At 43.9% G+C, this 24,768-nt stretch overlaps 1 protein-coding gene across 3 annotated transcripts; it reads left to right on the top strand.

Moving 5' to 3' along the window:
* Nucleotides 1-804: 804 nt before the first annotated feature.
* Nucleotides 805-22,817, top strand: ralgapb (Ral GTPase activating protein non-catalytic subunit beta). Of its 3 annotated transcripts, none has more exons than XM_008291411.1 (30): nucleotides 805-893; nucleotides 1,806-2,025; nucleotides 4,863-5,065; nucleotides 5,262-5,428; nucleotides 5,519-5,705; nucleotides 5,923-6,054; nucleotides 6,370-6,548; nucleotides 7,621-7,772; nucleotides 8,085-8,325; nucleotides 9,835-10,036; nucleotides 10,175-10,342; nucleotides 10,471-10,585; nucleotides 10,777-10,924; nucleotides 11,069-11,133; nucleotides 11,234-11,378; nucleotides 12,966-13,087; nucleotides 13,740-13,922; nucleotides 14,017-14,165; nucleotides 15,529-15,716; nucleotides 15,909-16,012; nucleotides 16,160-16,315; nucleotides 16,862-17,071; nucleotides 17,158-17,316; nucleotides 17,456-17,624; nucleotides 17,733-17,855; nucleotides 17,948-18,078; nucleotides 18,164-18,272; nucleotides 18,963-19,041; nucleotides 19,773-19,921; nucleotides 20,651-22,817. In XM_008291411.1, exons 2-30 carry the CDS (start codon nucleotides 1,849-1,851, stop codon nucleotides 20,842-20,844), a joined length of 4,506 nt encoding a protein of 1,501 aa, XP_008289633.1. In that variant the 5' UTR covers nucleotides 805-893; nucleotides 1,806-1,848; the 3' UTR covers nucleotides 20,845-22,817. The 3 variants fall into 3 exon arrangements, with proteins under 3 accessions (XP_008289633.1, XP_008289634.1, XP_008289632.1); XM_008291412.1 differs by having other exon boundaries at nucleotides 809-893; nucleotides 1,803-2,025; nucleotides 16,163-16,315; XM_008291410.1 differs by having other exon boundaries at nucleotides 809-893; nucleotides 1,803-2,025.
* The last annotated feature ends 1,951 nt before the right edge of the window (nucleotides 22,818-24,768 follow it).

Raw genomic sequence — 24,768 nt, 5'->3', positions numbered from 1 at the left:
GTGAACACTCACATTCACACCTACAGACAATTTAGAATCACCAATTAACCTCAGCATGTTTTTGGACTGTGGGAGGAACCTGGAGAACCTGGAGAGAACCCACGCTGCACGAGGAGAACATGGAGACTCCACGCAGGCAAGGCAACAGTGCTACCAACTGCGCCACCTTGCAGCCCTACAAACAACCATTTACAAAGAAAGAATGACAGTGCCTATTGTATGCAAACTAGACACTTATATTTTTTCTATTTAGTCTTTGATTCATCCTAATTTTAATCTTCTAAAACCAGAATGAAATCTGATCATCTCAGATTCACATCTTATCATTTTGAAGACCTTGGATCTGAAGTGTTTCATCTGACGTTTATTTCCTTTTTATAAACTGTGTAACTTGTAACACTGTATCCTATGAAAGCCCGTTTCCGCCAGTAAAAATATAAAAAAGTTATATTTATGAGATAAAAAGTCATAATTATGACTTTTTATATTTTTATTGGCGGAAACGGGCTTTCATAGGTTTCCTGTTCCTTTTAGGCACTTTTTTCTAAATGTGTAAATATCACACAAACCTCCAAGCGATGAAAGCTTGCAACAAATCACAACATATGAAAAAAGGAAACAGATATAACAGACTATTTTGTACTAAACAGCGCTTAGTTACAGAGCGGCTCAGCAGGAGCTCCTGAAGGCAGCGTCGGCTCTGGTGCACTGCCTGTCCCGACCAGTGGGGGGCGTCGAGCTGCGGCTCCTGCTTCCCGTTAGCCCGTCAGGCTGCAATATTCAAGCCTTGACATTGCGAAGATGGAGGCTGTTATGGTTTAGACCAGGATACAGAGAAAGCACAGACTGCGAGTTTCAGAACTCTGTTATGACAACATTTCCAACTGGTCCAGGTAAATTGAAGAATATCGTTTGCTTAGCTCTCGAGCAGTGGTTAGCGTCTCTGCAAAGTTAGGTAGTTAGCACAGATGACAGCTAGCTCAGCTAGCTAATGTCAACTAACAGGCTAGCGCAGCAGAGCTAGCTAGCAGCGTCGGATCAGCCACAACGTAGTTTCAGATAACTGATAAGTTAGCGCACTGTACCATCGTTTTTTTTTACCAAAGAAGAGCCGTGTAATACAAAAGCCAACCGGCAGCAAGATTCAGATAATGTCATGAGCAGGATGGGAAAGATGTTTTGATGTCAGCGGTAGCTAACGTTAGCAAGCGGCTCATTTCCAGAGCCGTTTCCTGGTTGTAATTCCTCTGCTCATTACTGACCCGAGGTGCAGGATACAAACGGTGGATTTGTCACATTCCTTCAGTTCGTTATCTTCCAGGAGATAAACTGCAGCTAGTATTTGAAATATGCTCCGTAAGTCTAGCTTTAGTAGAGCCCAGTGTTAGCAGCAGCAGCAGTACGGATCTGTCAGGGTTCATGTCAGTGAACAGTCCACTCTCTCCAAGGGTTGGTTCAGGATGTTTACCATTTTTCAAGAACAGCTGATTAATTTTTTTGTCATAGCTAGCGTTTTATTCCTGCGTTCTCCTCGCACCGAAACACAGCTAGCTATACGTGGTACCAGTTAAACACGGTAAAGCAGAAACACTGTGGTGGTCATTAAGATCGTCAAACATGATGGAACTGTGAAGGAGGTGTGATGAGTGTATGACTCTGTGTTAGCAGGGCACCATTTGAGGAGAAGTATTCTCACAACGAAGGACGCGACTGTATCGGTGCTAGACATTAGATTTCACAGCAGCCTGTTCCTTCTTCTCCCTACCTGCTATGCTAAGCTCACCTGTGGATCTGTGTGTCAGCAGGTGGAGGCAGGAGCTGTGAGTAGAGGCAGCACACATCAGCAGCATGTACTCCGAGTGGCGCTCGCTGCAGCTGGTGGTGCAGAGTGACCAGGGCCACCTCAGCGTCCTGCACACCTACCCCACCACGGTGGGCACAGAGGTGGCCAATGCTGTGGTCAAGCCCCTGGGAACGGCTGTGAGCCCCGTGGCCACAGAGAACATCTTGAAAACAGACAAAGAGGTGAGACGGTGCCCCACACCAACATGCACACCATAAAACCATCAACTCCATCACCAAGACTTTGGGGGACTGTCACGACTTAATGGGGGGGATTGGTCTCAAAGAGGTATTTTAGACAGCTCAGTGCCTACCATGCTGTTAGCTGGTGCTGTAATAATTATCCAAGGAATTAGAAAACAGTAATATTCAGATGTTTTTGTGCGTAGTGATGCTGTTTAATAAAATAGGTTGAACTACCAGGTTACAATGAGGGCAAACTCAGAGTGTCTGATCTCCTCAAACACTGCTAAGCAACCAAAGTATATTTTCTGAAATGCTATTAACATAGTAGGAGCTAAAATCCAACATGGGTGAACGCCAGTTCCCGCCTCATGCTCACTGCATTCAGATGACATTGCTGTTCTACATACATGTAAGATAACTGCCGTGTGTGTCAGTGTGTGTTTGTGCCAACCAGTGGAAAAGCTGCACAACAGTTTTCTGTGGTTTTCATGTTGTTTTCATTCTGTACAGCACTTTGGTCAACCCCGGTTGTTTTAAATGTGCTCTATAAATAAAGTTTGAGTTGAGTTGAGTTGAGTTTTAACCTCATAAACACAAAGCAAAAACAACTAAGAACACTGATTTACAATGAAGGCAATAATGAAGCTTCGATGTCAGTATCAGGTTTTTACATGGACAGTATATTCCAGCTGGTTCTCCTTTTCTCGTGTGTATATCTGCATGTAGGCTGTTGTGAGTTTCCATTAATGATGTTTTAGCAGGGCTTAGGCTTAGGGCTGCAGAACGTCTTTCTGGATTTGAGCTTTGTGTCCCTATCCTGCGCTGTGAATCAGGATGTCTTCAAGGACCTGACTGTGTTTGATTTTTATTTATCTTTTATCTTGAACAGTCTCCCAGTTCCTGTCAGGAAGACTAGAGCACAATAAAACCACCACTGCTATGTTTCACAGTCAGGATGTTAGTGTGTGTGTGTATTCTGACATTGGCCAGATGTAATGACATTTCATGCTATGGATTTTTTTCCCCCCTAATTCTCCAAAGGTGCATTTAAAACCCTCATGTGTCTTTTACTCTGAAGTATGTTTTTTGTAGCGACCCTACAGAAATAGCTTCTCCTATCTCTGCTAGAGGCTTACATCTGAAACACACAACTTAAGCAGTACTGGCACTGGTGATTCCCTCTCATTTTTTCTTTCATTGCAGTCAACATGACCATAATTTGGCTACCTATGAGTATTTTTTTTATACATGCTAAAAAACCATTACATGAGAAATAACTTGCTGTTTAGATGTTGTAAACCCCCACTGCTGCACACTGTGTACCCAATGCAATACGACATTACTGTGTTTTTAATAATAAGAGATTTCCTGAGCCCGACAGCAGGATTCTCACGGTTGCTGATTTAAGCCATATTTGATGGATAAGCAACTTAAAAACCCACATCACTTTCTGATTTTCTTGTTTGCATACTCTGTTTGCAGCAGCTGTCAATAAGTTTCCCCTGTGCTCTGATAAAAAACACGGGCCCATCTGCTAACAGACACCATTGTGAGCAGCTGAACCACGGAGCTCATAGGAAGCCAACAGCTTCAATTAATGATGTGACAGCATGTGTCAGGGAGTGATGTGAGAGGAGCGGTGTTAGGGTAAAAATGTTTGTGCAATCTTTCTCTAAATCATCTGCTGTTGCTTGAAATGTCACTACCTGCTGAGGATAAAGCTTGGATAGGCCTTCCTGCCGCTACGCATCCACGCTGACTTCTTAGCGAGTGTTACAGAGAAGACCATGGGAAATTATGCACAGAAGGAAGGAAACTGTCAAGGCAGCACTGTTATGCAGGATTCTAATACAGGCTGACTTTGGACTAAGTTTGCAGCTCAGTTATGTAGGAAAATCACACACACTGAGTATATTAGGACTAAATCAGCATCATTGCCTTGAAAACATCCCCTGTTATTACTGTCATTTGTGATACATGAACACTGAGGTTTAGAAATACCTTAGGCTATTGAATGATCGTTCAGTTTTCATTCATCTCTTGCCTTTTAAATATCTGGTCTGTTTTTGGTTTAACAAGAAACTATAAAGTGGCAGTGTCTTGTTATTGCTATCATCATCTTTTTGTACAGCTTGGCCCTTCGTTGTTATGTCACAGTTAATCCATAAATGTATTTAACTCCTCACAGTTTCTCACTTGGACAAGTGCAGAATGGCAAAAAGGTGCAATACTACGAGGTGTGTCAGAAAAGTTCCAGGACTGCTGTCACAGAAGATAGATTTCAAACCACAAACTAGGAGTTTTCCCCTTCAGACGATCCACCAGCTCGTCTACAAAGAGTTCCTGCAGCGTTTGCTTCGTTCAGAAGAGGCAGAGTTGTGTCAGGACCAGTCGTTGCTGCTTCACCATGACAACCTGCTCACAGCGCCCTGAGCATCCCACAGCTCCTGGCTGAGAAGAACATCTCCCTGCTCACCCCACCTGGCTCTGTGGGGTTGGTTCCTCTTCCCCAAGCTCAAGGAGGACCCGTTTAGAAGATGTGGACAACATCAAGATGGCTGTGACGACGGAGCTGAGAGGATCCTGGAAGATTACTATGAAGGGGAACATTGGTAGTTTGTAGTTTGGGTCTGAAATCTATCTTTTGTGACACCAGTCCTGGAACTTTTCTGACACACCTCGTGTATCACGAGAATGCCTTGAACATATATTTAGAGAGGTGTTATACTTCCTGTTTTGTGTGCAGAAATCCACTACAGAGCAAAATGCTACCAAATACACAAATGACTCATAACTTTAGAACATTAAGTAAAGGAGAATGGTTTGGTTGTCAGGTGAAGTGGACCATGGAGGTGCTGTGCTACGGCCTGACCCTCCCCCTGGAGGGCGACACTGTCAAGCTGTGCGTGGACGTGTACACAGACTGGATGATGGCCCTGGTGTCACCCAGAGACTCGATGCCGCAGCCTGTGGTCAAGGAGCCCAACATGTACGTCCAGACCATTCTGAAACATCTCTACAACGTCTTTGTACCAAGGTACGTCCAAAGAGTTGACTGATGAGTCTTTATGTTCCATTAGCTCTCATTTATACAGCAATGCATACTCGGGGCATTTGGTACCTGATGCCACGTAGAAAGGCTGCTGTCACTGTCTCACTGCTTCTCTCATTATCTGCTCGACTCTCTGTCTTTCCTTCTCCCCTCATTTTAAACACACTGTTCCTCCCTCCAGGCCTGAGCATCACAGTCTGAACCACATCAGGCTTTGCCAGCAGGTTCTGACTGCAGTCCAGAAGCTTGCACGAGAGTCTGTTTCCATGGTAAGAGAAACCTGGGAGGTGCTGCTGCTCCTCCTGCTTCGCATCAATGACACGCTGCTTGCGCCGCCCACAGTTGGTGGTAAGCCCTGCCCTGTCTTCCTAAACCCATTTTTATTATTAATTATGACGAATAACAATAATAATCTATTTTTTCCCCCCTTTGTTTCAGTCGGAGTAGCAGAGAAGCTGGCAGAGAAACTGATGGCGGTGCTGTTTGAGGTGTGGCTGCTGGCATGTGCTCGCTGCTTCCCCACACCACCGTACTGGAAGACTGCAAGGGAAATGTTGGCCAACTGGAGACACCACCCTCCTGTGGTGGAGCAGTGGAGCAGAGTGGCCTGTGCTCTGACCTCCAGGTTGGAATGGATTCGTTTTGATTTTATGTGGTCATAAAAAGTCTTCACACACTGAAAGGGAGTCTTGTTTGTACTTTCATTTTTACAATTCAGCTCCTGTGTGCACACAGACGAGAAGCAAACCAAACAAATGAAGAGGTTTTCTGTTTGTTTTTAAGTTCTGTCGTCTACTAAATGCAGTAATCTGTATATTCCTGTCTCATGTCTTTTCATTTAGACTTCTGCGCTTCACCCATGGACCGTCCTTCCCACCGTTCAAAGTCCCCGATGATGATGCCAGTTTAATTCCTTTAGAGATGGACAATGACTGCATAGCACAGACGTGGTACCGTTTCCTCCACATGCTCAGGTGCATAACGTCTTGACATAAATGCCTTTGCCTGAAGAAGATATTCCTCTTCATGTTCCTGCCTGACATAGAAGGTTCTTTGTTTATGTGTGTTAAAGAGAAGTGGAAGTTGTCGATGTACTCTGGTTCCTATCTGTGAAAAGAAAAGAAATCACATCTTGTTCTTTCTATTGTCTGAATCAATCCACTGTTCCCTCCTTTTAACCATTGGTCTGTCTTGTATTAATTTCTACTTTCATATATCAAACAGATCTTTTGTGGCATCTGTGAGCTTTTTGCTTAATCCTCAATACTACTCTGCCCGTTTGTTTCCAGCAACCCGGTAGACCTGAGCAACCCTGCGATAGTCAGCACCACTCCAAAGTTCCAGGAACAGTTTCTCAATTCGAGCGGCATCCCCCATGAGGTTGTCCTGCATCCGTGTCTGAAACAGCTCCCCCAGATCTTCTTCAGGGCCATGAGGGGCGTCAGCTGTCTAGTAGACGCCTTCTTGGGTAAGAGGATTCTGAGTTTGGATGAAAAGCTCCGTCGTGTGACGTTTAAGACGTTGGTTCAAAGGCAAGAATTTATTTACAGTTAAATCATAAAAGCAAGGCAGTAAGATCCCACAAACGTACTCGCTCAGCGTTTTTCAGTACATCATGTCGGGGTTTATACTTAAAATATGCTGTTTCTGTTTTCTAGACAGTCGTCTGCTTTAGTCAGGTGTCCCCACGCTTATGTGAGAGTTATATGATTCCTGCAAAGCATAAATGGTGTTGATTGTAATCTGTCATAAGCAAAGTTGACTGAAAGATGCCAAAGGATAGAAAGAAAGGCTGATTATTGAAGAAAAAGGTAAACTATGCAAAAACTATTAATGTTAATTAATACCTGATAATCCAAGTTTTCATTTTTTTGTAATAGTCGTGGTTCTGACACTATCCTCAGTAAGATCCAGATGAAGGATGTCAGGCAGTATTACATGCTTTATCATTTGAATAGAAACGTATCAGTGTGTATTTCTCTCTTTACACTGTAGGTGTCTCTGTTGAAAAGAGAGACGTACGGGAGAGGGTGTTCACTTTTTGTCCAGTGCTGCTCTCTCATGGTATAGATGCCACCTGATACATCCTATAATAAGACACTGTGGGCATATGATGGATTGGTCTGTGCATTGGTGGTGATGAGATTAACAACTGGGATAAGTTTTGCACTAGCAAAACAAATGATTCCAGATACTGAGACTAAACTACAAGATCATTCACAGGGATCTCCTGCAGCCATCAAAAGTCAATCAACGTGGATTCATAATATTTGTCGGTGATTTACGTCTAACCACATTGTCTTGCATGTCTATGAATGCTTTCTATGATCAACTCTGACTCTGAAGCCAATTCATTGTCTTTTTCTTTCTTAAAACATTAAAAATGGGCCGTGGCTTCAAATGTGTATATTCACCCAAAGCGACTTCTGTCCGCTGATGATGATTTTCTTGTTTGCTGATTCTAATCAGAATCTCCCCTCTTGTTTCAAGAGAAAGCCATCTGTAGCCCACAGCTCATTTCACCTTCCACCTGTCAACAGGTATATCACGTCCCAGGGCTGACAGTGCCCCGCCCACCCCAGTCAACAGGATGAGCATGTCCCCGCCCCCCTCCATCACCAACACCACGCCCCCTCACAACCGCAAGCAGCGGCACACGGCAGTCACGAAAACGACAAGCAAGAGTTCAACTGTGAGTCCAGCTGTTTCTACAACCAGTCAAAGCAGCAGAGTTAGGAACATCTCAGCTCTGTTTTTTTTATTTTGCCTGGTATTACTTGCAGTTGGTATACAGACAGAACGGAGTTAATATTTTTAGTGACATAGTTTATTTTCCTCTAAGAACTTTTATGGAAGCATGTAGTACACTTGTCGTTTTTTATGTGAAGAAGTCTCAAGAAAATCTAATTTCAACTCCACCCTTCTGTGTTTGATCTGTTACACATTGTGTGCGACCTAATCAGATATCCTCCTGTGTCCCACCCCACCCCACCCCACCCCACAGGGCAGTGGTAATCAGCCAACCAAAGCCTCTCAGCAACAGCAGCAGCAGCAGCAGCAAACGTCATCGTCCCCGACCTTGCTTTCCAGCCCCAACCAGAGCAGCTGGGAGTCTCGGCCCCTGCCAGCCCCAGCTCGGCCAAAGGTCAACAGCATCCTTAACCTGTTTGGCCAGTGGCTTTTCGATGCCGCTCTGGTCCACTGTAAGCTCCACAGCGGCCTCAGCCGGGACCCCAGCATGACGGGTAAGAAGTGACGCCATGGCTAATAGCGTTTCCATTAATGCATGGGGAAGGTGGGTGTTCTGTTGCTGTTTGTTAGTACGTGTTTTTGTGGAGTTGTGTCTTTTTTGGTGTTACGTTTTACTGTACGTTGTTGGACTGTCCTTTTCTTTTTTCACCATTTTCTCTGAAACTTTGTCGTGCCTTTCTGTGTGTGGAGGGCTTGGTTAGAAGTGGCCTCACATGAGACTTCCATCAGATTCTAATCCATTTGCATCTACCAACGATTTAAACCTGGCTAAAACTGCATATAGTCTAGCACCATATGCTAAGGATTTCATACAGTCATTTTATTGTTAAAGTTCATCACTATAGAGGAGTCACACTGACAGAACTTGCAGTACGTAGTGTTTGAAAACAAATCTGGCTCATTATTGGCTCTCCATTTATTGTTCTCTTTTTGGTGTAGTGTCCTGCACGTGTCTACCATGTCTTATTAATGTTAAAGAGTTGTAATGGTTCAGAGGTCATGTATTGAGGAGAACGAACAAAAAAAAAAAAACCACACAATTCATGCCTGATATGAATTGATCCCAAAATATTGGATCTGCTTTGATTTTGTCTCTCTCCACTATTTCTGTTATCTTGCAGCCTCTTTTATCCAAATTCTCCTTTCTTATAAATCTTGTAAGTAGGAACGGCAGCTTTTTTTTCCTCACTTGATTTCCGTTTCTTGAGTTGAGTTCCTCATGATCATCGCCATTATCACCATTGTTTTTCTGTTCCCACTCTTTGTCATATATACATATACATATATATAAAAGTTCACCAGCGTTCTTTCAGCGTTTCTTCAAAGGTGATGGAATGGGTTTCACCAACTGACCACTTGTCTCGCCCATAACGTCGCCAGTTTGTGACAATGCCACCCCATTTTAAGTTGTGGTTTTCTTTTCCTTTGAGTCACGCTAATCCTTACTATTCAGTTTTTCGATTCCCCCCCTCAAGTTTCAGCATTAATGTTTTGTTTCTTGTAATTTATTTTTTTGTGTTGTCAGTTAACTTAAGTTGTGATGTTATTGGTTTGGTGCCTCAATGCATGAAGTGAATGTTCTGTACCTTGAGTGACAGCCATATAACTGCAACTCTGAGGGAGCTGACACAGGGATTTTGCTTTGTCGTCTTGCAGCAGTGAACACGTTTTAGTACCAGCACACCACACTGGGTCACGATTAGCGATAGGTGGAACTTGTACGGCAAACTCTTTGTGTCAGAGTTCCCTTTATGAATGCTTTAAAAGGATGTGAGTGTGTTTGCAGTCATTTAAGTCTGTCTTCTCTCTTCTTGTGATAGCAAATTCAATTTCTGCTTTCCGTTGCTTTTGTGTTCCAAATTTTTTACTGTTTCATTTTTGTTCCAGTGTGCATATAGCAGATACGTGTCTATGTTTGCTTGTTTCTCATACATGCATGAATCCTACTGACCGCACTACAATTCAGGGTCCTTTCATTCTTTGTCTCGTCCCACTCTCTACAGCGATAGCCACTCAGGTGGGCCTGGAGCTGAGGAGGAAGGGATCCCAGATGTCCACCGACTCCATGGTGTCCAACCCCATGTTTGATGCCAACGAGTTCCCAGAGAGCTACGAGGCGGGTCGGGCCGAGGCCTGCGGGACTCTCTGTCGCATCTTCTGTAGCAAGAAAACTGGAGAGGAGATTCTGCCTGTTTACCTGTCAAGGTAGCCGTGTTTAACTCAAACAGTAATGCCAGCCGAACTGTGTGCACACGCTTTGATTCCAGTTAAAACCTTGACCTGCTTTAAACTGTAAACCGGACAGAACAAAGGGTACTATTATTCCGCTCTCTCTTTCTGCAGGTTCTACATGGTCCTGATTCAGGGCCTCCAGATTTCCGATTTCATCTGTAGACCAGTTCTAGCGTCTATCATTCTCAACTCTTCCTCTCTCTTCTGTACCGACCTGAAGGGCATCAATGTGGTGGTGCCCTACTTCATAGCTGCACTGGAGACTATTGTGCCAGACAGGTAGTTTGTTACTACAACTCTGAATCAGTTTATGAAATATCTGCATCTTTATTTGTAAGTCAGAATGATTTTTGTCAGGTTTCTGTTCTGAGATATTGATTGAAACTCATCTTCATTACATTTGTCAGGGAGCTGTCCAAATTCAAGATGTATGTGAATCCTACCGACCTGAGGAGAGCCTCCATCAACATCCTGCTGGCCATGCTGCCGCTGCCGCACCACTTTGGCAACATCAAATCAGAGGTAACAGATGGAGGATCCGTGGGGCAATAACACAGCCCTGCTTACTGATGTTATGTTGGTGGTTTGTTTCATTGCCATTAAAGAGAATTTAGTCAGTGTAGTTTGTCAAACACATGCTGTTGTGGGCCTGTAGATGCGGCATCATTCTCAGATAACCCTGGCTGTTAACATGCTGACTTTGTGTTCTTTAGGTTCTGCTCGAGGGGAAGTTCAATGAGGAGGACGGATGGCCTCATGACCAGCCGGTGTCCTTCCTATCGCTGAGACTACGTCTCGTTAATGTCCTCATAGGAGCGCTGCAGACCGAGACTGACCCCACAAACACTCAGCTCATCCTGGGTATCTGCATGAATCTTCATACGCTCTTTATCGTGCCTTTCAGTTTTGCTTGTCTTCATGCTGACATAAACCGTTTATGACTGTGTTGCAGTGCGTTTATGTTCTTTATACGGTCTCATTGTTAATCTTTTCACTTCCCCTCAGGTGCAATGCTAAATATTGTCCAAGACTCAGCGTTATTAGAGTCCATAGGTGCACAGACTGAAACAGTAAGGCTCACATTACTGCTATTGTCTGATGAACTGCTCACATTTTACAGTGCCAGAGGCTGGTCTGGACGTCAACATTGCTGTGTTTTTGTGGCCACAGGGGAGTATAGATGGAAGTCACATGACGGTGAGGAGTCAGAGTCACAGCCGTACCAACAGCGGCATCAGCTTCACCAGTGGAGGCAGCACGGAGGCCACCAGCCCGGACTCTGAGCGTCCTGCACAGGCGCTGCTTCGAGACTATGGTGAGACACGCAGCTACTCCGCATACACTCACCTCCTTGTGCTTTGGGAATTAACACATTAGCGCGCTCTTGGGTTGATGATGGATAACAGGCCTACAGGTGGACTAACTGCAGTGATCTGTACCTGCTTGCTGATTACTAAATGAACTCCTTTGCTTTTTATAGCTAACGTGGTTAAAGTGGTGTGCAGAGTTAGGAAGCGCTGGGTAAAATGTCTTTGTAGGTGATACAGAGCTGTTTGCTGTGATGTTGTTTAACGCTGCTGAGAGATAAGAAGTTCCTGATCTGCATTTCTTTCTGTAAATGATTTGTTGCCATAACGTGACCTCATCTAAAGCCTCTCAGAAAGTTGTTTCCTTCCTCTGCAGGACTGAGCGATTTCTAACCAACTCAGGACACCGTGATATGTTGGCATTTTAGGATTATTCAGTTAAAATGTATTCATATTGGCCTCTTTCCTTATCTTTTATTTATTTATTTAAACTTTATATCAGTTGTCACAGAGCACAAGGCTGCTTATAAGCAACCATGTCTAGCAGGAAGGAGGCTTTCACTTCAGGGTTCCTTTCTTGTTTAGCATCAATCTCAGCAGCCATTATTTTTTCAAAGTTTTAAACCATGTAAATAGTGGGATAAACTGAGGCTACATGCATACTGTTTCACACATTTTACAACTCAGAACGTCTGCTGTGTTTACACCTGGCGTTCCCACTGCTACAGAACTTGAGGATACCTTAACCAGAGACTTGTGGTAACGCTGCTGACCCGGTTTCAGTTTGGAAGCTTCACAGTCACGTTGTAGTCGTGATGGGCCGAAACTATGACGCAGATCCCAGAAGTAAGCTCTGTCTGATCTACTACGGTCATTCCCGATTTGGCACGCTGCTGTTCTGTGACAAATTTCTGGAAGACGTCACCCTGAAGTGGTTAATTCGGTCTAGATAGCCAGTTAGCCTGTAACTGATTGCTGTTGTCTCTGCTAGCAGCTGTTGCTAAGTTAACAAATGCTCTGGTCTTATTTTTCGCTTTTGTTAGTTTGTCCAGTTCCTGTTTGTCCCTTAAAAAGGTGGCGGGCACATATAAAATGTGTTGTAATTCCTTCATTGTTCACCTGATTTGGATGTAAATAGTCTCTAGTTACAGCTGAAAGTCTGCACTTGAAGCACATCTTGATTGTTTACTTTCAGATCCATTGTGGTGGTGTACAGAACCGAAATACTGAAGATTGTGTCAGTGTCCACGTATTTATGGATCTGACTGTGCATGCAGCTTGATGGACAGTCATTATAATCTACATGGAATTGTTTTTAAAAGTTCAAATTGTGATGTGAAGATGTTGACATCGCTCAGTCCTGTTCTTCAGCCGCCTGTTTGCTCCTGTCTCTGCTGAAGTCTACCCATATTTTCTCTGTAGTGTGCTGTGCTGATTTTAAATTCTATGAATGCATGTTGTCGATACAAAAAAACCCACCTTCTAACCGGGCATTCATCCTGTTTGATGTAACGGCTCTGCTGCCTTAATCCTGCACTGCTCTATTCTTTGCCGTGTTTGGTATTTCGGGGTGTTATATGGTCTAGCTCTTACAGATACAGCGGCAGGCCTTCTGGTGCGCAGCATCCACCTGGTCACTCAGAGGCTCAACTCCCAGTGGAGGCAGGACATGAGCATTTCACTGGCTGCCCTGGAGCTGCTGGCCGGACTTGCCAAGGTAACGTGAACACCACAGAAGCTCAGTGTAATAATCTGAAGTCGTTATTAGCTGGCTTGGCCAAGGTACCCACACAGGTCTCAGCCAGCTTTTTAAACTCTATTTCTGCCATAGCCAGTAAGGTCTAACTTCAGTAAAAGTGCAGGCTTAGCAGAGAGATTTGGCAAAAGAAAAGTCTGGTCCTGAAACACTTTATGTTAGACCTTGATCCTGGTCACCTACACAAATGAGACAACCTCGCCTCACAGAGAACTAATAATGCGTTTCCATGATTCATGTGAACATGTCAAGTCAGAAATGTCCGAGTTAGTTATGAGGAAGTTGCCAGAAGAGGAGTTTCTTCACAGACTACAGTTTGTGTGCCATGTAGTGGCTGTGCTGTCTGTTTTAAACAACACACTGCCGTGAGGTGCATCGTTTTCCAAACAGCACACTGGCTGGTAGTGCTTGGCTTTATGATGATACCACACCGGTTTAGCCTGCTGAGGAGCAAAGAAAAGACTTTTACATTACTACAAATCATCAAATGTGTATTAGTTTTAAGAGGAACCTATCAATAATGCACTAACAACTTTAAAAACAGTTACCTATAGCATGAAATTAAGTGTTTTTCAAGCACATCTAATGCATTAAATGTGCCTGTGTTTGTCAGGTGAAAGTGGGAGTTGACTCTGCGGACCGTAAACGTGCCGTCAGCTCGATATGCGGCTACATCGTGTACCAGTGCAGCCGTCCAGCCCCTCTTCAGTCGAGAGACCTCCACTCCATGATCGTAGCTGCCTTCCAGTTCCTCTGTGTGTGGCTCACAGAGCACCCTGACATGTTGGATGAGAAGGTGAGCTTAAAGACGGATTTAAGTCGTCTTTCAGGTACACTGTTAGTACAGAAAAATGTTGTTTGTTAAAATGAATGTTTCTCTGTCCTCTCAGGATTGTTTGGTAGAAGTGCTGGAGATCGTGGAGCTGGGTATCTCTGGCAGCAAGTCCCGGCAGGAACAGGAAGTCCGACATAAAGGGGAGAAAGAGCACAACCCTGCTTCGATGAGGGTAAAGGATGCTGCTGAGGCCACTCTGTCCTGGTGAGGCTTTTCAGAGTTAGTTCAAGAAAAGACGAGTGATGATGTTATGTGTCTGTGTACGGAAGAGGCTGCTGTTGGACACGAATCTTTGAATGAAAATGCTTCTCTGCTTTTTGGTATAAAGCCAAAAACACGTTGTGACTAGTTTGCATCAAACAGTCACCATCGTTGTTCCATTACCGGCATGATGGTAATTAAATTAAACCCAAACAGTAGCTGTATGTCTGTGACGTCTTCTCTTTGTCCTGAAACAGAGACACCTGTCATGCACCTTGGCTCGCTGAAAAGCTTGAAAGAAGTGCTTGTAGCTGTTGCTTTCGTGCCGTTAGTGGTGATTTGCATGCTCGTTAGTCTGCAAGCTATTATCCAGTGAGTTGACTGGTCAGCTGTAGCAGTGCTCAGTCACACAATAAGGACGATGTTTAACATAAAAACAAAGCAAATTAGAACCACAGAAAATATAGGAAAACATAGTCCAGTCAAGCAGAAGAATGAAAGGAATTTGACCCCAAATTTTAATCATTGTGTAACGCTGTAAACCCACTGGGTTTGTGTTTGCAAAGCTGCCAAAATGACACCATTTATCAGAGCCAGAACCTGTCGACAGTCTATGAACTTCTCGTTTGTGACGTGACTTTCAGTCAAGAGACCTGACTGACTGTAAGCTGAAAAACCATAATATTTATTCCCATCACATTTTCTGTGGAAAAAAACAAACAAAAAATTCTCTGTCACTCAACTTTGCATGTCTGTGAAGGTTCTCAGTCGTCCAGGTCATGGCTCTTCTCGTAGATTAATCGTAGCAGCTGGACTTGGTTGAGTTCCTTGAAGACGTTTCACCTCTCATCGAAGGGGCTTCATCAGTTCTGGTCACTCCAGACCTGGAAGCCGATTCCTCCAAGACTCACCTACAGTCATGTGACCAACATTCAGGGACTGTGTGGCTCTAATGCAGGAGAAGAGAAGCAAAATCAAAATGTACTTAATGAACTGTTGCTAATATGTAGGGTCACCATTTTATTTTTTTCCAGTATTGGTAACTCCTTGGTAACAATTCAGCGTTTTTGTTTTTTGATTTGATTTATGGCATTATGGCATCGTTATGCTGCACAAGACAGTTCTGACTACTTCTAGCCATATTGTGCTGTTTCCATAGAGGTGCAGGACTTCACATATGCCGAGAAGATGATCCTGCAGAGAGGCTTAAACTGTTTCCTTGCTTTCTGTTTCATTCTCTGGGTTACCCATGTTTTTCTGCAGAATCACCAACGTCAGACGTGGCTATTAGAAGTAAAATGTACCCGTTGACCTGGTTTATTCATATTTATGTTCCTGCTTGCTTTGCTTCTTTGGTGTTTCCCAGTATCATGCAGGTGCTGGGGGCCTTCCCCTCTCCCAGTGGACCTGCCTCCACCTGCAGCCTGCTGAATGAGGACACCCTGATACGCTATGCCAGACTGAGCGCCACAGGAGCCAGTAACTTCCGCTACTTTGTCCTGGACAACTCTGTCATCCTCGCAATGCTGGAGCAGCCTCTTGGCAATGAGCAGAGTCAGTAGCTCGTCATCTGTCCTTTGATTTGAGATTGTTTTATATTTGGAGCTTCTGTTGCGCTGTCTGGTTTACTTTTAATGTACAAGTAGAGGCTGAATCATCCTCCTTATACGAAGCACTGTTAGCTTAAAATCAATAACAAATAGGCCGTCCTGTTTCTCCCTAAGTCTGAGCGTTTTGTATTCACAGACCCCAGTCCATCGGTAACGGTGTTGATCCGAGGGACGGCTGGCAGACATGCCTGGACCATGCAGCTCTTCCATCAACCGAGGGGAGCTCGGGCCAACCAGAGGGTGAGATCACATCGTAGATCACTGCGAAATGAGAGACAATTATGTTCAACCAGTATCATTAAAAAAACATTTTAATATCAAGTGTTAGAGCCTCTGTTTCCATCTGATAACACAGCTGTCCGTGTGTTTGCTTCTCTCGTCCCACAGCAGGTGTTTGTTCCAGAGGGCCGTCCAACACCCAACAACGATGTGGGGATCAAGTACAATGTCAAGCAGAGACCCTTTCCTGAGGAGGTGGATAAGATCCCTCTTGTCAAAGCCGATGTCAGTATCCCAGACCTGGATGATATTGTCAACAAGGAGGTGAGAGAGTAGCTCAGTGTGTAGCCTTGTTGTTGAGCTGGTGTCCACATCGTGGTGTAATGTAAACCAAGCCTGAAATAAAGCCGTGCATATTATTACTGGTATTATTTGTTATGGTACAAACTCAGACCACAAACTAAAGATTAGTAATGACCCCTGCGTGAGTCGTCGGAGAGATGAAATTTCACTTGGGTCAAATTATCTGGTTTGGTGATGATTGTTTTGTGTAGTTTTCTGATCCAGTGCCGTGCCCTTGCAATGATTTGATCCAGAGCTGTCAGTAACTACTCACAGATATATCAGTGCCTCTCTGATTCAGCTTTAACAAAGTGAACAGTACAAGCTTTACAGAGACTGGATCTGTGGACAGACTGTTGTACTGGACTGAACTGGGTTAGATTTAACAGGTATAAAACTGTATTTCTTTTCCCGTTAAATGGTTCACGCCGGCGTTTTAGACCACATCTTGGAGGTTGCATGTGTTTGTGCTGTGGGGCTTGCATCAGACACAGCTTGATTAAAATCATCCCATCGCCTTCTTTTCAGCTCGAGGTTCAGCACGACAAGCTTCGTATGCTAATGACCAAGCAAATAGAGTATGAGAACGCCTTGGAGCGCCTCAGCGAGGACATCTGGAAGTCCAAGCCTTACCCTGACCCACAGACGGACTGCAAACCTCCTCCACCCTCGCATGAGTTCCAGACAGCACGCCTCTTCCTCTCCCACTTCGGCTTTCTCTCTCTGGAGGCACTGAAGGTTAGTGAATATAACTGTATTATTCTCACATACCTCATATTGCTGTCGTTAATATGATCGTTTATATAATCATTTATCATCGACAGGAGCCCAACAACAGTCGTCTACCTCCTCATTTGATTGGCCTCGAGTCGTCCCTGCCGGGTTTCTTTGATGACATCAGCTACCTGGACCTGCTGCCGTGCCGACCATTCGACACGGTCTTTGTTTTCTATGTGAGGGCTGGACAGAAGAGCAGCCCTGAGGTGAGGGACGACAGGCTGATTGCTTACAGCTGGACAAAAAATAATTCTAGTATACAAGTAATTCATTAAACGACAAGATGCACACAGAGCTTTACCGTGTCGTTTAATTAATGGATCTGTTCTTGTTGTTTGTGGTCAGATTCTGAGGAACGTGGAGTCTCCCAGCAGTGTGCAGCCCCACTTCCTGGAGTTCCTCTTGTCTCTGGGCTGGCCTGTGGACGTGGGACGCCACCCAGGCTGGACGGGACATCTAGACACCAGCTGGTCTCTGAATTCCTGCTCTGACAGCAATGATATACAGCAAGCAGGTAAGCTGCTAAGCCAGCATTAGACAAATACACATCACAGCAGCTGTTGTTTATCCACATGTTGGATGTTGGTGGTGACTCAGTCAGCGTTGAACTTGTTGTTTGTAGAGGAGGCAGCTACTCCTGAGGACACAGGAGGTTCAGTGTTCAACGGAGAGAAGAAGGTTTTGTACTACGCTGATGCTCTGACAGAAATCGCCTTCGTTGTTCCGTCTCTAACAGAAAGTTCCGGTGAGTATTCACCACCTTTACGTATGTAAAACCCTAGCCCTGACCCAGTGTGGGATTCAGGATCAACAGAGCTGTGATGTGCTCTTTGACAGAGGAGTCATCAGTGCACAGTGACTCCACGGTGGAGGCGGACACCAACACAGACCTCGTGCCTGGCAAACAACCCAACCTGACACTGGAACTGTTCCCCAACCACTCTGAAAACCTGGAGTCTGCTAAAAAGGTAAAGTTTGTCTCGTGTGAGTGTGTGTGGACTGTGTGCTGGACGCGCAGATAACCGTTTCTGTTTGTTTGTGATTTATCTATAGCTGAGTCCTTTGGTGAAGACAAAGAGGTCATCAACTGGAAAGTCTTTTCCCCAGCTGGGCCCTGAGACCAAAGTGTTTGTGGTCTGGGTGGAACGCTTTGACGATATCGGTAGGCACGCACTCTCTTGTCTTGTACTTTAAGTCTACTAGTGGTGAGGAAAAATATATTCATGTCTGTCTTCGTACATGTCAATAAGTTCACCCTAAACAGTAGTGAACCTCCAGAGCCTTAAACGGTGACCATAGGAAGGAGGGCCAAGGTCGTCCATGTCAGCATAGCAACACACTGGCTGAGCGTACCTGCCACATATGAAGGTCTACTGATTTTATAGGCCTTAAAAGTTGGTGAAATGTTGACCAAAGACGGTATTTTTCATTGGAAGTATGGATGCATCCATATTACATCAGCCATATATGCACTTACTGAAACTGTATAGGGCCCCAGTACCAACTGTGTCTCCATTTAAAGAGCCCTAATTACAACTATGGCCTCTGCTGGAGCTGATTAATCATTTCTACGCATGTGTCCTCATTATTATTATTACATTACAGGCTCAGAGATTTGTATTTCTTGTGATTCTGAACCCTTAAAATGGTCCCAGGTCATATTTTAAAACATTCTAAATTCTCCAGATTCTGGCAAAATAGTTCAAATAAAGATATAAACTCTGAACAAACTGAGGGTGCAGCAACAAATGTCCTGAATTCTGTCTGAATTGAAACAGACTGACCCAGTTGTTTCATAAGAACGTGACCCAAGGATCGCGGTGTATGAATATCGTTGTTTTTGTGTTTTTAGAAAACTTCCCGTTGACTGATCTCTTGGCGGAAACCAGCACCGGCCTGGAAGCTAGCATGAGCAACAGCACTTCCTGCAGGTATTCAAGTGTTTACTCTCAGATCACTTTGCTGCCAGCGTGCGGAACGTGCGGTCGATGGTTTGATTTTGATCGTATGTAAAAAGGAAGAACAAAAAAAAAAACTACAAAAAGAAAAAACATTTTTGCAAAACCCAGTGTGCTTCGACACGCAGTGCAAAACAGGAAGCGCTACACACAGCGTCTGCAGATGCAGGCAGAGAAAAGGAAGTGTGGCCGAGATGTGACAACTGCTCTGAGTGTTAAGGAAACTTCAGGTTTTGTACAAAAAGGATTAATTGTTATAATCATACTAGTTTTGTTCGGTTCAGCTTGATTGCAAAGCTGAGAATCATTTGACACTAGCCTGTGATGAAGTGCTGTGTGTACGTTGAGGAAAACAGAAGCTTCTGCACATTAAAATACAGTTTAAATGAATCATTCATACCTTTGTCAAACTCCTCTTTGTTTTTTGTGAAGCTCCAGTGAGGTGTATTTAGTTGCACTGTCTCTCTTTTTCATTCATTTTTCTGGTTCTCTTGTTTGTCAAAAGCTTTTCAGGATGGTAGATGTCATGGAATATAGCTGCTGGTAGCTTTTAGTGCCTCTGCAACTGAATTATTATGATTATTATGTGTGCTACCATAGTAAAGAGTTATTGTTTAAAACATGATTCCATCCTTAAACATTAAGGCGTGTAGCAAGTCATGTATTTTATTTTTTCCTTTTCTCGTTTGTCATCGACGCTGTAGGTCAGGGTTACTAGAAAAGGATGTTCCTCTGATCTTCATCCACCCCTTGAAGACGGGACTCTTCAGGATCCGGCTGCATGGAGCTGTGGGCAAGTTTGGCATGGTGATTCCCCTGGTGGACGGCATGGTGGTCAGCCGCAGAGCGCTAGGTGAGTGCTCACTGGCTGGAATCGTACTTCCTTCCCCTGCCACACTTTCTTGAGGTCAACAAGTCTTAGTGCATCAGAGGGAATAATCTGTTCACGAATAATGTGCACATGTTAATGTGAGACGTTCTTGAAATGTGCATGACATATACTCCATTATTTATGAGTTATTCACATCAGAGGTTATGGTTTGTATCAGAACTGGCGTCCTTTGTATCCTCCACAAGGTACGATCACTGAGAGAGGAAAACAGACACTTTCTGGTTCTTTGACACCATACAGGGACGATTTAAAGCTTTTATCTTTTCTACGCTCTTCTATTTAACCATAGAAAAAACAAATAAATAAATGTCTGTCTCAGCTTTCCACTGATTGTAATGGAACGTGGGTTCTATGATTCTATTTTTATAGACTTCGTTTACTGTTTACTGGTGTTTTCTTTATTGCTGCTGGGATAAATGAAGTATTTCGATTCTATTCTATTCATCCTGAGCCTATGGTCTGTCAACTTTAATGACATTCTCCCTGATAGTGATCCTGCTGATTGACAGACAAACAAACAGCACTGAGACGTAGCTCTGCCTCGGCTCCAGCCTTGGCCTAGAAAACACCGCCCCTCGTTTTTCTCTGGCTCTACATTTTCTGCATAATCACTGTCTGAGCATTCGTCCATTGTTTGTACACAGTTGCACGTGAACACTGAACGTTTTCTGTGTCTGCGTTTCTTCTCAGGTTTCCTCGTGCGCCAGACAGTCATCAACGTGTGCCGACGGAAGCGCCTGGAAAGTGACTTGTACAACCCGCCTCATGTGAGGCGGAAGCAGAAAATAACGGAGATCATCCAGCGTTACCGCAACAAGCAGCTGGAGCCGGAGTTTTACACCTCGCTCTTCAACGAAGTGGGGGAGGGAAAGCCTCACCTCTAATCCCCCCGTCCTGTCCTCACACTGGCTCGCAAGCGCACACACACACACACACACACACACATACACACACACACACTCTTACTCTATACTCATACACCACTTACAACTGTACACACACACACACACACACACCTACACACCTACACACACACACACACACAGATTCTTTATATTTATACTGTACTATTTTGTTATTTATATGAATACATATATCAACACTGTTTGCCTTTGACTTCAAGATCAAAGTGTCAAAACCATGCCAAGGTGGAAAACGCGACGCGTCTCTGTTGCAGCTGCTCGCCGAAGATCTCAGAGCTCAGCAGCGACCGTCTCTCCTCGTTTAGGCTCATGCTTTGTGGCAAAAGAATTTCTGCTTATCTTTAACTGCAATACAATAGTTACACTGTTGGCCTTTCTGAACTTGTAAAAAGTTTTAAATCTTGTGATATGAATGAATTTCATGAGGTTTGGTAATACAGAGTTGTGTCCAAAACCCAGATCTGCATATCTGTTTTTGTTTCAGTCACGTAGATGTTACGGTTGGGTCCTTGCCAAGGAGATAAACATCAAGTCATGTTCTGTGACACACACACAGCTTCAAGGCAGGTGGCTTCAAGAAAAACAGAGAAATTCTGCACCCACAATTGACTTTACAACAAATTGCCGTGTACATCCAGACCCCTGATAGTCTTCCTAGTGCACACACACACACACACATTTGGCCAGTAGCTGACTGAGCAGACAGACAGTATTTATAGGTTTGTTTCCCCCCAGATGATTTACATGTTGTTTCACTTCATGTGGATGTCATGTTTGAGGTCATTCCACTGTGTGTGAGTGTGAGAGTGTGAGTGTGTGGGGCCACATGTTTGGTTGCTCAGCCAGCCAGGCGACACTACGAGGGGACCCTAAAGCCTCTACATGCCACTTTAGATAAATGACGTTCTCCAGAGAATAACGTTTTATGATTTACAAACCTCTCCACCTGAGACTGGGTTTACTCTTTAGCACTTCATAACACTGATGGTGAGAGCAGTTACAGAACCTCCTGGAGTTTGCACTTGGGTTTTTTTTTTCAGGGCTCATTGGAAAAGACCACGAGGACGCTTGAGGGTTGAAGTCTGTGCAGACACCAAACAGAGCCACAGCACACTTTCAAGCGTCTTGTTCTCCAAACTAAACCCGTACGACGGATTCAACGGCCAAAACACTCGATGTAGCTGCAGCATTATAGAACCTGTCGTTTCTTCATTTGTAAACCCGGGAAAGAGGAAAAGTGCAGATTTTGCCTTCACAAATGTTTTACTAACTTCTTCTTTTTTTGTTTTTTTCTTTCACCATTGTTTACTCACTGTACTTGTGTTTCGATTGAAGCCCTCTCGTTGTCTGCCTGTAGCAATGTGAACTATTTAATCACAGAGATGGAACAGGGCAAACACCTTGGACGGTCTTAATGCACTGAGCACATTTCTGGTTTGTTTTCTATTCTCTCTTTTTTTTTGTTGGTTAACCTACATGTCTTTTTGTACTTTTGTGCATTTTGGAAGAAAAACCCTGCTGAAGGAAGAGTTTTATCTTGTGATATATGAATGAAGAAGAAGAAGAAGAAGAGGCGTCGTGGAATTTTTAACCTATCACGTCTAATTGTGACTCACTTTTTATGACAGTGCTGTGTGCACATGCCTTTTTTTGGAAGGAAAGTACATTAAATATACTTCAAAGAAACTACATTCAATCAGTCACCCATGTATCCTGTTACTCCTCTGATGTTTGATCATATTTAAGGATTTGCCATGTACAGAAGCAGAGGATGATATGTAAATATATGATAGTGTACGGCATTTACAAGTTGTCTGTTGCATTCCTCATCTGAGACAGCAGAACAGTTCTGTATGTATGCAATTCTGTGTGGGAGGAACGCGGTGGGCATTGAATGTAACATGCATCAATTAAAACTATTATTGACATTTTAATTTCTCCCGTTCGTACAATGTGACTTCTTCTTTGCAGGATAAAAATTACGTTCAGCAACTCGATTGCTCTAATTAGCGAGAGCCAAAGCTGTATTAGAATAAGGTGCTGATGCTTCAGTTATTCTGCTATAAATATTTGCAGCCCAAACATGATTAACGTCACCTGTGGCGCTAACGGTGGTCTGCTTGAGTTTGATTGCAGTCAAAAAAGCCGGATATTACAGCAGATATTACCAAAGCCCCAGGGTGAGGCGAGTGACGGCAGGCGTGCCTTCATTCCCTGAAGCTGTATTTGAATATTAACGTGTTTTAACTGAAGATATTTGGGTTTGGTTCATATCGGGGATCTCCAGCTCTGGTCCTGGTGAGCTACTGTCCTGCAGGGTTTAGATGTTTCCAACACACCTGACTCACATGAATGGATCATTAACAGACTTGTGTAGAACTTGACAGCAAGCTGTTGGAGATCCATGAGTCAGGTGTGTTGGAAACATCCAAAACCTGCAGGACAGTAGAGGACCAGAGCTGGAGATCCCTGGTCCATAAGCATGACAAGACCAGATCATAAACACTCTTTTTAATGTATGTGTCAGCAAGCACAGGTGTGAGCCAGTAATTCAGGATTTGTACTGGAAAAAGATTAATCAGCATCTGCAGCTATCAGACTGGGAAGCATGAGGCTAAGAGACAAAGTCTTCTCAACAGATTTCACTGTAGAACACAAAGTTAGATGGTTTTTAATTCTCATTTGAAGCCTGTTGACCAGCAGTGCTTCTACCTGTGTCCACCAGAGGGCGCCGTTCTTCTAAATTTGCCGGCTCTGATGAAACAGGTGGGGGCCTGAACTCACATAACTAACTCAATATGTACACTTTTTTTTTTTAAAATATATCACATCAGCGTGAGTTGTTACGTTTGAATAAATGATTCTGAAGACTTATTTCATTTATCACAAATATTAAGCTTCTGTTTTTTTTTGACAGAAGAAGTGCGTCCACTCCTGTGTGATGTCTCCTTAATGGCTGATAATCACCTCAATAACTTGCATCACATCTAAGCTGAACAGTATTTGTTCTACCTTTCTACGGAGTGGATGTGCTTCCTGTCATCCTCAGCCAGTGTTCAGCACATCAACAGGCATCCACATGGTGCCATCTACACACGTCACCTCTCCAACACCTTTTACACTCACATAGCAGCACGTTGGTTTTTGCTGGCTTTGCACCAAACAGGGCGTTTTTCCTTAAACACCATCCACAGAGGACGATGCATTCATGTGCTGTCCTCCTCATTGTCTGAGGTGTTAGGGTTAGACGACCCATGTGCCCAGTCTGACCCACTTGTTCATCTGTTCTCAGCACCAGACTGTGCTGTCAGTGGAGGCATATACTACTACTATGAACCTCCTGACCACTGCTGGGTGTCCACATGTTTGACTTTAGGTTCCCTGGACGTTTTTCTGTCTGTGTGGAGCTAAACTGAGCCCACAGGTCCAGAGCTGGACAACGTTTGGCCTTCACATGTCATTTTATAACCAAGTCCGTGTAATTAGGTTAATTAGAAATCCCAGCTGCATGCAGTTTGGCTCCACTGATCACAGATGTGAGGTTTTACTTTGGAGCCTGTATTTCTAATAAAGTCTTCCAGAAGTATTTCGTTTTAAATAATCTTCTGTTCAGTTAGAACTGATGCAATACTTGTCCTACATTCTCACTTTTGTTGTATATTTGGTTTATAGGTTCCTTTTTTAAAAGTTTTCATTTATTTTATTTTATTTTTAAAAATAAAAACAGGTTATTTGTTTTGTGTTTTACTGCATAGTTGCGCATATTTCTGTCTTTTGCTGGGTTTCAGGTGGAGCAGCTGAAGTGCTGCTTTGTTATTGTTCGGGTACAGATGTGTGTGTGTGTGTGTGTGTGTGTGTGTGTCCAGCAGCGGGTCCCTCCTCCTC

The sequence above is a fragment of the Stegastes partitus genome, unplaced genomic scaffold (assembly GCF_000690725.1).
Source record: "Stegastes partitus isolate 25-593 unplaced genomic scaffold, Stegastes_partitus-1.0.2 Scaffold742, whole genome shotgun sequence".
NCBI classification, from domain to species: domain Eukaryota; kingdom Metazoa; phylum Chordata; class Actinopteri; family Pomacentridae; genus Stegastes; species Stegastes partitus.
The sequence above is the reverse complement of the archived record's forward strand: the minus strand, read 5'-3'. Positions and strand labels throughout refer to the sequence as shown.

Bases quoted from the DNA above. Each gene is read 5' to 3' on its own strand.
- ralgapb (XM_008291411.1), top strand. From the start codon at position 1,849: ATGTACTCCGAGTGGCGCTCGCTGCAGCTGGTGGTGCAGAGTGACCAG. The intron at 5,429-5,518 runs GTAAGCCCTGCC...CCTTTGTTTCAG, and splicing joins TGCGCCGCCCACAGTTGGTG to TCGGAGTAGCAGAGAAGCTG. The intron at 5,706-5,922 runs GTTGGAATGGAT...CTTTTCATTTAG, and splicing joins GCCTGTGCTCTGACCTCCAG to ACTTCTGCGCTTCACCCATG.